The sequence below is a fragment of the Oncorhynchus clarkii genome, chromosome 4 (assembly GCF_045791955.1).
Source record: "Oncorhynchus clarkii lewisi isolate Uvic-CL-2024 chromosome 4, UVic_Ocla_1.0, whole genome shotgun sequence".
In the NCBI taxonomy this organism is placed as follows: domain Eukaryota; kingdom Metazoa; phylum Chordata; class Actinopteri; order Salmoniformes; family Salmonidae; genus Oncorhynchus; species Oncorhynchus clarkii.
This window is the reverse complement of record NC_092150.1, coordinates 20,125,837-20,138,183: the sequence shown is the minus strand read 5'-3', so window position 1 is coordinate 20,138,183 and position 12,347 is coordinate 20,125,837. Positions and strand designations below refer to the sequence as shown.

At 42.3% G+C, this 12,347-nt stretch overlaps 1 protein-coding gene across 1 annotated transcript in view; it reads right to left on the bottom strand.

The window, feature by feature from the left end:
* LOC139406573 (ral guanine nucleotide dissociation stimulator-like 1) overlaps positions 1-11,891 on the bottom strand; it is a 407,527-nt gene extending 395,636 nt beyond the window's left edge. The window contains exons 1-3 of the mRNA XM_071149304.1: positions 11,765-11,891; positions 6,682-6,792; positions 186-394 (exon numbers count right to left, since the gene is read on the bottom strand). Of these exons, the coding sequence (XP_071005405.1) occupies positions 186-394; positions 6,682-6,792; positions 11,765-11,809 (365 nt within the window). The 5' untranslated portion in view covers positions 11,810-11,891. The remainder of the gene's footprint in view (positions 1-185; positions 395-6,681; positions 6,793-11,764) is intronic.
* Between the last annotated feature and the right edge of the window lie 456 nt (positions 11,892-12,347).

The window sequence follows — 12,347 nt, the reverse complement described above, 5'->3', positions numbered from 1 at the left end:
TTGTCTCAGCTCAACACTTACACATACGTGACTTCATCAAAATCATGTTGATTATTGAACCAGGTGTTATAGCACTATGACTGGGACAAAAGCCTGCACACACTAGGTCCCACCAGGACCAGCTGTTGTCAGCTCCTGCTATACACTCTAGCCACCATGGGCCCCCAGCCCAGAACCAGACGTACTTGTCTAGCAGCAACTGCAGCACGGTGTGCGTGCTGGCGAAGGCTCGGTATGTGGACAGGAAGATGTTGGTGTAGGTGAGGTCATTGTCCTCAAATGCAGTCAGCAGGGTCTCCACCAGACGCTCCAGCGTTCCCGCCCGGATACTCCGGATCTTACAGGTTTCCAACTGGCTCACAGTGTGGCCGGGAGGCAGCCGGTCCCCCTCCGCCTGCGATGCGACAAGATGGAAAGAACCAGGGATATTAGAACGATGAGAATGGGGGAGAGGGAGATGGAGGGACAGATGGAGAGGCATTGAGACAAAGGGCACTCTATACTGAATTCCAAAGAAGATGTGTCCGAGTATGGTGTCTGTTGGGAAGAATGAGGGGAGTGAAGAGAGTGAGAGAGAGAAAAAGGGAGAACTTGGTGCTGCTTGCATGCTACAACAGGAAACTCACCAATCTGTGCCCCTCCTACACCCCGTCCACTGGCTCAAAGAGGGAAGCAAAGAGGACAGCATTTAGTCAAACTCACTAGCTCTTTACTCTGTCAGCACTGCTCTCTGGCAAACATCTAGCCACTGGAAATGTACTGACTGCCGAGTAGCAAAAATATACATGCACATTCACTCTATTTGCATTTGTATAACATTTCTTCTGATGGTACCCTATGGGCAATGCCACAACAAACAAAGCACCAGTGTGGCTCACCGTTTACGTTATCTTGCTTTCCCACTAAATAAATGAGGGGATTACAATCAACAACCACAGAAAGACAACATCTTGCTTTCACTGGCTTACTCATATGACTCATTTCAGAAAACTAGGCGTATGTCTTGTCACTACTTCACAGGAGAGGCATTTGAATGTAAATATTAATATTTTTAATCAAAATTGCTTTTCTGGGAAAAATGCTCTCTGGAACATGTGACCTTTAATAACACACTTGTATGCCATCTGTAAATACAAATACAATGGTTAAATGATGAGCCTAGTTGGTTTAGCCTTGAAAAAAGACAGGAATCTTCCCACTAGCCATGTTTGGCTGAGATAATGGATGGGCTGGACATGCCGAGAGGAGTTCAGATTGGTCTGCCATGTAGCATGCTTCGGTCTTTAACGTGAGCTGCTCAGTATGTGTAGGTAATCCTTTATTTTTTTCCTCCCTAATTTCGTGGTATCCAATTGGGAGTTATAGTCTTGTCTCATCGCTGCAACTCTCGTACAGACTCGGGAGAGGCGAAGGCCCGAGAGCCGTGCGTCCTCCAAAACACACCCTAACCAAACCGCGCTGCTTCTTGACACAATGCCCGCTTAACCCAGAAGCCAGCCACACCAATGTGTTGGAGGAAACCCCGTACACCTGGCGACCGTGTCAGCGTAAATGCACCCGGGCCCGCACAGGAGTCGCTAGAGCGCGATGGAACAAGGACATCCCTGCCGGCCAAACCCTCCCCTAACCTGGATGACGCTGAGCAAATTGTGCGCCACCCCATGGGTCACCCGGTCGCGGCCGGCTGCGACAGAGACGGGACTCGAACCAGGATCTCTAGTGGCACAGTGCCTTAGACCACTGCGTCACTCAAGAGACAGATAATAGTTTCTATCGAGTCTTTTGTGAAAGATATTACAAAGAACTGTAAAAGTGTTGCTTATGCACTCCAATTTCTGGAGGACGATCGTGCCATGCCGACTCTCTTGGACTCTGAAAATGAATCAGACGATGAGGAAATCCAGATTTAGGTAAAAACATTTTCATTGAACCAGACATTGTAGAGTCTTCTGATGACAATGATGGGGAAGAAACAGTGATCAACAGTGTTGTTGTCTCGGAACAAGATGACCGAGTTTTGAAATCAGTGGAATGCCCGGTGGAAGCAGAGTATAATAGCTAGCTAGCTACAGTGGGGAGAACAAGTATTTGATACACTGCCAATTTTGCAGGTTTTCCTACTTACAAAGCATGTAGAGGTCTGTAATTGTTATCATAGGTACACTTCAACTGTGAGAGATTGAAGCTAAAACAAAATCCAGAAAATGACATTGTATGATTTTTAAGTAATTCATTTGCATTTTATTGCATGACATAAGTATTTGATCACCTACCAACCAGTAAGAATTCCAGCTCTCACAGACATGTTAGTTTTTCTTTAAGAAGCCCTCCTGTTCTCCACTCATTACCTGTATTAACTGCACCTGTTTGAACTCGTTACCTGTATAAAAAGACACCTGTCTACACACTCAATCAAACAGACTCCAACCTCTCCACAATGGCCAAGACCAGAGGGCTGTGTAAGGACATCAGGGATAAAATTGTAGACCTGCACAAGGCTGAGACGGGCTACAGGACAATAGGCAAGCAGCTTGGTGAGAAGGCAACAACTGTTGGCGCAATTATTAGAAAATGGAAGAATGACGGTCAATCACACTCGGTCTGGGGCTCCATGCAAGATCTCACCTCGTGGGACATCAATGATCATGAGGAAGGTGAGGGATCAGCCCAGAATTACACGGCAGGACCTGGTCAATGACCTGAAGAGAGCTGGGACCACAGTCTCAAAGACAACCATTAGTAACACACTACGCCGTCATGGATTAAAATCCTGCTCAAGCCAGCGCATATCCAGGCCCGTCTGAAGTTTGTCAATGGGAGAAGGTCATGTGGTCTGATGAGACAAAAATAGAGCCTTTTGGTCTAAACTCCACTCGCCGTGTTTGGGGGAAGAAGAAGGATGAGTACAACCCCAAGAACACCATCCCAACCGTGAAGCATGGAGGTGGAAACATCATTCTTTGGGGATGCTTTTCTGCAAAGGGGACAGGCCGACTGCACCGTATTAAGGGGAGGATGGATGGGGCCACGTATTGCGAGATCTTGGCCAACAACCTCCTTCCCTCAGTAAGAGCATTGAAGATGGGTCGTGGCTGGGTCCTCCAGCATGACAACGACCCGAAACACACAGCCAGGGCAACTAAGGAGTGACTCTGTAAGAAGCATCTCAAGGTCCTGGAGTGGCCTAGCCAGTCTCCAGACTTGAACCCAATAGAAAATCTTTGGAGGGAGCTGAAAGTCCGTATTGCCCAGCGACAGCCCTGAAACCTGAAGGATCTGGAGAAGGTCTGTATGGAGGAGTGGGCCAAAATCCCTGCTGCTGTGTGTGCAAACCTGGTCAAGAACTACAGGAAACTTATGATCTCTGTAATAGCAAACAAAGGTTTCTGTACCAAATATTAAGTTCTGCTTTTCTGATGTATCAAACGTTTTAGATTCCGTCTCTCACAGTTGAAGTCTACCTATGATAAAAATTACAGACATGCTTTGTAAAATAGGCAGTGTATCAAATACTTGTTCTCCCCACTGTACATGTCTAAACAAAATACTCTACTATGCAAGTAACCATTGCACTGTACCATTTACACCTTATGTATCCTGTGCATGTGACAAACTTTGATTTTATTTTATATGGTGTGTGTTTACCAGAGACAGTATTGTGAAGAACAACATGACCTGCACTGAAGACAAATTAGGATATAACGTTAGGCCAACGAGACAGTGTTCAAGTTCTAAAATTCTCTGGCAGAATGCCCTGCTTTGATTTTGTCACACTCACAACCGTAAGCTATTTTCTTTAATTAGTTCACCATTAACTTGTAAATAATGATCTTGATGTGAGTTTATATTCCTGTAAAAATTAATAAACATTTGCTAAAGTTAAGTCGTTGTCAGCTATGATATGGTCATTATTGAGCTGGCTAGACAGCTAACTTAACTTTAGCTAGCTAGCTAACAAGCTAGAAACAAACCAAAACATTGTTTAGAAAGTTGCTTTTAGTTGCCTGGTTTTCTAGATTGACACACACTAAATGAATTTATAAACAAAATACTCCAGTTATGTTATTTTGGACCCCAGGCTCCAGATGTCATGCAGCCTATCGTTTTTGTGTTTATAACAAGTTTGATGTTGGACGACAATAGAATGTTCATGATGTCATTGCGACAACTGTCCACAGACATGTGGATAAACGGAGTATAAACCAGCCTTAATCTTGAAATCTTTTGTTTGTTTAGTACACTACCATACTGACTTTGTTAAACACATGGCCTCACATGTGAATCCTTAAAGAGATGGGTGGGGCTAAGGCTTAAGAGGGTGTGAACGATGGTGAATGGGTGTAGACAAAAAAAAGAGCTCTCCAGAAGGTGTACCAAAACATTCAATAGCCATTTTCTCAGAAGTGGGGTTACAAGTTTATCAACTTTCAAAGCAGAATTACTTTCCCATTTTTTCTCATCTGTAGTGTATGATATACACTTTTCTAGCTCTGAGTCTATACTTTTATCCAATGTAAAAAAAAATGTTTTTTAAATGTTGCTACATAAGACTGAATCGAGCTGGTAGGTCACATGTACAGAACACCCACTTACTCCCACTCACGGCCTGGATAATGCTCCAGTACTCAGATATGTACTGTCATGTGTTAATGTAGCATAGTTGTACTCCTCTATATGCCTTGCTTTTACAGGATGCAACATGCAGGGAAAGAAGAATTATGGTGGCAGTTGGAACCGGCAAATCAGGAAATCCCATTTAGCTAAACAGTTGAGTAGGCTACTCATGAAACAGTTGTTTTTAGTATGGCCTGCGCAGGATGAGACACCCTGTGATTGCAAATTGGTATTACTGTATATCTTACAATGAAGCTGACAAGCTCTATCCACAAAACTATTGTCATACACTTTGCACAATGAATTAGCCTATAGACTTACAGTTGAAGTCAGAAGTTTACATATACTTAGGTTGGAGTCATTAAAACTAGTTTTTCAACCACTCCACAAATTTCTTGTTAACAAACTATAGTTTTGGCAAGTCGGTTAGGACATCTACTTTGTGCATGACACAAGTACTTTTTCCAACAATTGTTTACAGACAGATTATTTCACTGTATCACAATTCCAGTGGGTCAGAAGTTTACATGCATTAAGTTGATTGTGCCTTTAACAGCTTGAAAAATTATAGAAAATTATGTCATGGCTTTAGAAGCTTCTGATAGGCTAATTGACATAATTTTAGTCAATTGGAGGTGTACCTGTGGATGTATTTCAAGGCCTACCTTTAAACTCAGTGCCTCTTTGCTTGACATCATGGGAAAATCAAAAGAAATCAGCCAAGACCTCAGAAAAACATTGTAGACCTCCACAAGTCTGGTTCATCCTTGGGAGCAATTTCCAAAACGCCTGAAGGTACCACGTTAATCTGTACAAACAATAGTACGCAAGTATAAACACCATGGTACCACACAGCCGTCATAATGCTCAGGAAGGAGACATGTTCTGTCTCCTAGAGATGTAAGTACTTTGGTTCGAAAAGTGCAAATCAATCCCAGAACAGCAGCAAAGGACCTTGTGAAGATGCTGGAGGAACCGGGTACTAAAGTATCTATATCCACAGTAAAACGAGTCCTATATCAACATAACCTGAACGGCTGCTCAGCAAGGAAGAAACCACTGCTCCAAAACCACCATAAAAAAGACAGACTACAGTTTGCAACTGCAAATTGGGACAAAGATCGTACTTTTTGGAGAAATGTCATCTGGTCTGATGAAACAAAAATAGAACTGTTTAGCCATAATGACCATCATTATGTTTGGAGGAAAAAGGGGGAGGCTTGCAAGCCGAAGAACACCAACCCAACAGTGAAGCACGGGGATGGCAGCATCGTGTTGTGTGGGTGCTTTGCTGCAGGAGGGACTGGTGCACTTCACAAAATACATATCATCATGAGGAAAGAAAATGATATGGATATATTGAAGCAACATCTCAAGACATCAGTCAGGAAGTTAAAGCTTGGTCTAAAATGGTTCTTCCAGATGGACAATGACCCCAAGCATACTTCCAAAGTTGTGGCAAAATGGCTTAAGAACAACAAAGTCAAGGAATTGGAGTGGCCATCACAAAGCCCTGACCTCAATCCTATAGAACATTTGTGGGCAAAACTGAAAAAGCATGTGCGAGCAAGGAGGCCTACAAACCTGACTCAATTACACCAGCTCTGTCAGAAGAAATGGGCCAAAATTCACCCAACATATTGTGGGAAGATGGTGGAAGGCTACCTGAAACATTTGACCCAAGTTAAACAATTTAAAGGCAATGCTACCAAATACTAATTGAGTGTATGTACACTTCTGACCTACTGGGAATGTGATGAAAGAAATAAAAGCTGAAATAAATCTCTTTACTATTATTCTGACATTTCACATTCTTAAACAAAGTGGTGATCCTAACTGTCAGGAATTGTGAAAAACTGAGTTTAAATGTATTTGGCTAAGGTGTATGTAAACTTCCGACTTCAACTGTATATAACTCTGCAAATTAATACAATCTGTCCAAGATTAAATCTATCTATGGACATAATGCATTCAGCAGGGTTATTGTTTGAGCCTGACAAGGTCTCTCACAAGTTCGATTGCTTTCAACCAGTGTGTTGTAGTGAAAGAGCAGAGTGGTCCACTCACCCCCAGCCATCTTGCTCCCTTGTTGGCGGCCTGCTGGATCTGGCACCTCTTCAGTGTCACATTGTATATGGCCCCCTCCTCCACTTCCTCCCCCCGGTCCTGCACCGAGCTCTGTGGGAGAGCCATAATGAGCTGTTAACACAAAGACAAACCATCCTCTAGATTAGAACACAGGACCACAAATCAAAGTTTATTGGTCACGTACACAAATGCTATTGCAGGTGCTGCAAAATGCTTGTGTTTATAGCTACAACAGAGCAGTAATACCTAGAAAAACAATACACACGTAATCCAAAAAGAATAAAAAAAATTAAGCTATATAAGTATAAGTACCAGTCAAAAGTTTGGACACACCTACTCATTCAAGGGTTTTTCTTATTTAAAAAAAAAAACACTTTTCTACATTATAGAATAATAGTGAAGACAAAAAACGATGAAATAACCCATATAGAATTACGTAGTAAGCAAAAAAGTGTTAAACAAAATCAAAATATATTTTATATTTGAGATTCTTCAAAGAAGCCACTCTTTGCCTTGATGACAGCTTTGCACACTCTTGGCATTCTCTCAACCAGCATCATGAGCTAGACACCTGGAATGCATTTCAATTAAGGTGTGCCATGTTAAAAGTTAATTTGTCGAATTTCTTTCCTTGTTATTGCGTTTGAGCCAATCAGTTGTGTTGTGACAAGGTAGAGTTGGTATACAGAAGATAGGGCTATAAGTCCATATTATGACAAGAACAGCTCAAATAAGCAAAGAGAAACGACAGTCCATCATTACTTTAAGACATGAAGGTCAGTCAATCCGGAAAATGTAATGAACTTTGAAAGATCTTGAAGTGCAGTCGCAAAATCCATCAAGCGCTATGAAGCTGGCTCTCATGAGGACTGCCACAAGAAAGGAAGACCCAGAGTTAGCGCTGCTGCAGAGGATAAGTTCATTAGCCTTAAATGCACCTCAGATTGCAGCCCAAATAAATGCTTCACAGAGTTCCAGTAACAAACATGTCAACATCAACTTTTCAGAGGAAACTGTGAAATCAGGCCTTTATGTTCAAATTGCTGTAAAGCAACCACTACTAAAGGACACCAATAATAAGAAGAGACTTGTTTGGTCCAAGAAACTCAAGCAATGGACATTAAATTGGTGGAAATCTGTCCTTTGGTCTGATGAGTCCAAACGTGCGGAGGGAGTTAGCCACTGGATTGGTCGAAACTTAAAAATGTGTATTTTTCCATATATAGACATCTTATGGTGTTGAAATCAACTATATGCACTTAGCTTGTCTGATGCTTTAAGCGCACTGTTTGATGAAATAATTAGGACACACAAATGACTAGAGGAAATCCAAACGCAATTGATTTGATTGTGCTCAGACTTGCTGCATTGTGTTAAAAAAAATTGACAGCAAGTGACTGTGTGACGAGCACCCGTTGTCTCGCTCCCCTCCATGCTGCAGCAACCACTACAGAACTTCAGTGTTTATCACGATGTCCATGTTGCTGAAGCTGCAACATAACTACAGTCATTTCTGACTGAAAAGTTCTGTTACCAAAATCCCTCATTTGTTTAGGGAAAACATTCCCTTCCCCTTGCTCTCTTTGTGACACATTGCATTGCATTGCATGCACGTGACCAATAAGGCCTGACCTATAGCTTATCATAATCACAGAAATAAAAATGGTGATAAAGTCCAAACACATGTGACAGAAAAATGGATGCAGAGGACATCACAAATCAACTTGAAACGGGGGAATGTTTACTGGTTGCTCATCAAGTTGGAAATCAAGAAAAATATGGTAAAGAGCAAATGCTGTGAAACCGGTGCTGTTTGATTACAATATCATTTTTCTGATCGTTTGGAACAATGTAAACACTAATTAATGAGAAGTGTACCAGAGTCTGTTGTAATGTTTTTTTGTTGTAAAGCCTTCATGACAGCAAACATTAAAAACAGCAGCATTCATTCGTGAATGCAATTTCCGAAATGGAACGGTTTATTTATTGTTTACGCTAATTATTCAAGGGTCGCTTAATTTTATTTTAAAACAGAAATGCTTGATTGCATTTCAAATCATGAATGACTCAGATGGTATGTGATGACATGAATGAATGTAAGTGAAAGTATTGAAATATAGACATAAATGAGTTACTGTATTAAGACTACACAGGATGCTCTCTTTGGCCTACAGCTTGATGGTGGTTATACAAGGCTGCCAGACTAAGCCTACTAATGATAATGAAATTACTTAGAATAATAATAATAATAATAAGAGATCAAGAAAAATTTGAGTTATTATTATAAATATAATTTAACAATTTGGAAGCTGTAAACACGAAATAAATAATAAATAATACCAGACCGGCTGTTCTAACAACAACAAAGTGTAAAGCCTTTATTACATCAAAGCAAAGATTAATAACAGCCGAATTTGTAAAATTGCTTATCCAACATGTGGTTGTGTGAGGCTTGGTGCTCACGGAATCAGTGGGTTATTAAACAAACACTCAAACAGGCAGCAGAACAAGATCTGTCTTGTTTCTGTAGATATATTGATAGTTTATAAAGCCAGGCACATTTAACAGTTAGGCTATTGATTAAAGACCTAATTGAGTTGGGGGTTTCCTCTCTCCTCACTTTTCTTAGACAATTAAGACAAGGTCTGTTCCCATCTCCTCATTCTGCTGCTGCCTCCGCGGCATTGTTCTCAACCCCAATATGCTGTTTAACATTGCTATTATGCACATAGCAACATGGTCTAGGAAAAAGCACCAATTCAACAGTGCAGTGATGTTTCAGAAACGCAGACAGCGAATTGTATGTGAGTGTGTTTGCATAGTCAGTACAAATGTGTGCATGTTGTGTGTGTGTTGGAGTGTCAGTGTGCGTGTAGAGTCCTGTGAGTGTGCATAGAGACAGTACAAAAACAGTGTGCGTGTAGAGTCCTGTGAGTGTGCATAGAGACAGTACAAAAATAAAAGGGTCAACTCAGTCTGTGCAGCCATTCCTTAAGCTATTTAGCAGTATTATGGCTTGGGGATAGAAGCTGTTCAGGAGCCTGTTGGTGTCAGACTTGATACACCGGTGGTACTTGCCGTGCGGAAGTAGAGAGAACAGTCTATGGCTTGGCTGGCTAGAATCTATAATGATTTTCATGACCTTCCTACCACACTGCCTGATATAGAGGTCCTGGATGGCAGGGAGCTCAGCCCCAGTGATGTACTGATGTACTGATGCACCACCCTCTGTAGCGCCATGCGATCGATGGCGGTGCTGTTGCCATACCAAGCAGTGATGCAGCCAGTCAAGTTGCTCTCAATGGTGCGGCTGTAAAACCTTTAACTTCCTGAGGGAGAAGAGGAGCTATAGCGCATTTCTCACGACTGTGCACGTGAGTGGACCATTTTAAGCCCTTAGTGATTTGGACAACGAGGAAGTTAAAGCTCTCAACCTGTACTCCTCACTGTGCAGTCTCTACTCTCTGGCTCTGATTCCGTATTGGCGACACATCAGTTATGCAGAGCACACAGGCACAGAACAGCAGTTTACCCTCTCAAATTCTAAAATATGCCCAGTCAGGGACGAAGGCAGGGAACAGAGCGATGGCGACCAGGGCTCATTTTAAACCCATAAAGAGGAGCTGTTTAGATGACAGCGCACTCCAGCCAAGTCCACACTCTCACTTTCCACCAGCATCACAACAGCAGGACAAAGTCCACTCTCTCCCCAAACAGAGTGGTGGCAGCTAGAGTTAAAGGTCAGGCTCAATGGCCAGCTCTGAAGGCCAATGGCACTTAGCCCGGGGCGGTTGTGGGTGGCTGTTTGGGTTCTATCAAAAACAAAGCACACAGGGCCAGGCAGGGAACCCACCCCAAACAATCAGCCAGACACTGATAAACAGTGTGTGATGGCAATGGGCTCTGGTGGAAAGAGAAATAGAGAGAGAGAGAGCAAGAAGGCCACAGAGGAGTAATTGAGTGCAGGAGATAAAAATGGCCCAGCATGTATGCATTTCCCATTAATTTCCCATACAGTGCTGCCTCTCTGTGAGTTAAATACTTAACTCTGAGTTATGTAGTCTAGTCCACTCCAAAACAATATCAGGAGGTCCTTCTGCTCACTGGCCCAGCCTGCTGAGTCCACAGTATGTGCACAGAGACTGCTTTTTTGTGCCAGGCAGAAATGCTTTTCAGACAGAGGTTTAAAAGTCTACCTGCTTTGTAGACCAAGTTGGGGCACATGGTGTACCAAAGGCCCTGGGCTGAGTTGTAAAAAGAGAGATTAAACAAGTTATGTACAGTGTACATTTTAGCCTCTAAAAAGGACCCATCTAAAAGGCCTATAATACAATTGAAAATCTGAGAAAGATACAGTTGTGAATAAGAATGAGTTTAGATACTACAAGGTATAGTAAATGACCCCAAGATATAAACTCACATTTCAGACTTGCTGGACAGGCTCCAGTTTGGAAGGATGTTGCAATCCAGTGGAGGTGAGATGCAGACTACAGAAGAGACTATTAAACTCGGGCAAATATAGGAGCAGTATGTATTCAACCCTCTACTGACAACATCACATAACACACACTGGTTTAATTAACTATATGTGAAAAGAATACCCTCAAGGTAACAACAACGGTGTCAAGTCTTTGGACTTATCTGGTGTTGGCTTTGTGCTCAGATTGCTCCAGACGCAACTAGGACCGGTAGAGAGATCGCCTCAGGGACGACTAGGACCGGTAGAGAGATCACCTCAGGCCTCAGTGTGTTTTGTCTTCAGCGAAAAACGAACTGTCATATTAGGCCAGAGTAACATTTCCAGAGCGCGTCTTTACGCAAAACGTTTACGCGCAAGAGATTAATGAAGACTATTTAAAGTACACCACGATGGCGTCGAGGGTGAGAAAAAAATTACAACCAAATGTTCAAATGTATCCCTCTCGCTGTCCCCTCCTCCTTTCCTTTATCCACTACTTCCCCAAGCCTAATACCCTCTCCCTTCCCAGCCTCTCTAAAAGCCGACTCTCAAACCGCAAAATCAACAAAAGTCTGCAGCACGGAAAACGGAGAAACTTTTTACCATTTTATCTTTCCAGGCGAATCTCATTGTCAGCGCTTCTCTCATCAAATGATGCTAACAGTCCATCCAGGCAATAAATGTTTCCAGTTCCCAGCAACATACGGCGCGGTCCTGCTCTGTAAAATATGCTCTCCTCCACTACACACACAATCAGTCACAGCTCTGTTTGTGTTGCCCCCCCGCTTTCGAATCCTCCTCCTCCTCCTCCTGTCTTTCACACGTCCTCTTCCTTCGTCCCGCTGTTGATTAGCTGAGCTCCGCCTACTGCACTTGCGGTCCTCCCCATAACCCCTCCTCATTCATCTTTCCCCTTAAAATGTTTCATTTTAGATACAATCTGACAAAATACAGAAAAATCATAAACTAATAATTTACCGACTACTGAGATTTTCATGGAAATTGCGCATGAATGCTTGTGATTAAATGCCCAACGAAGTAAAAACAAATGTGATTGCCTGTGTTTTATATATATTTACACACTGAGTTTGGAATAATACTGTGAAATTGTTAAAATTATGATAATGCCCTTTTAGTGTAATAGCTGTTTGAAACGATCAACCTCAAATTTCAGCCTGTTTTTATG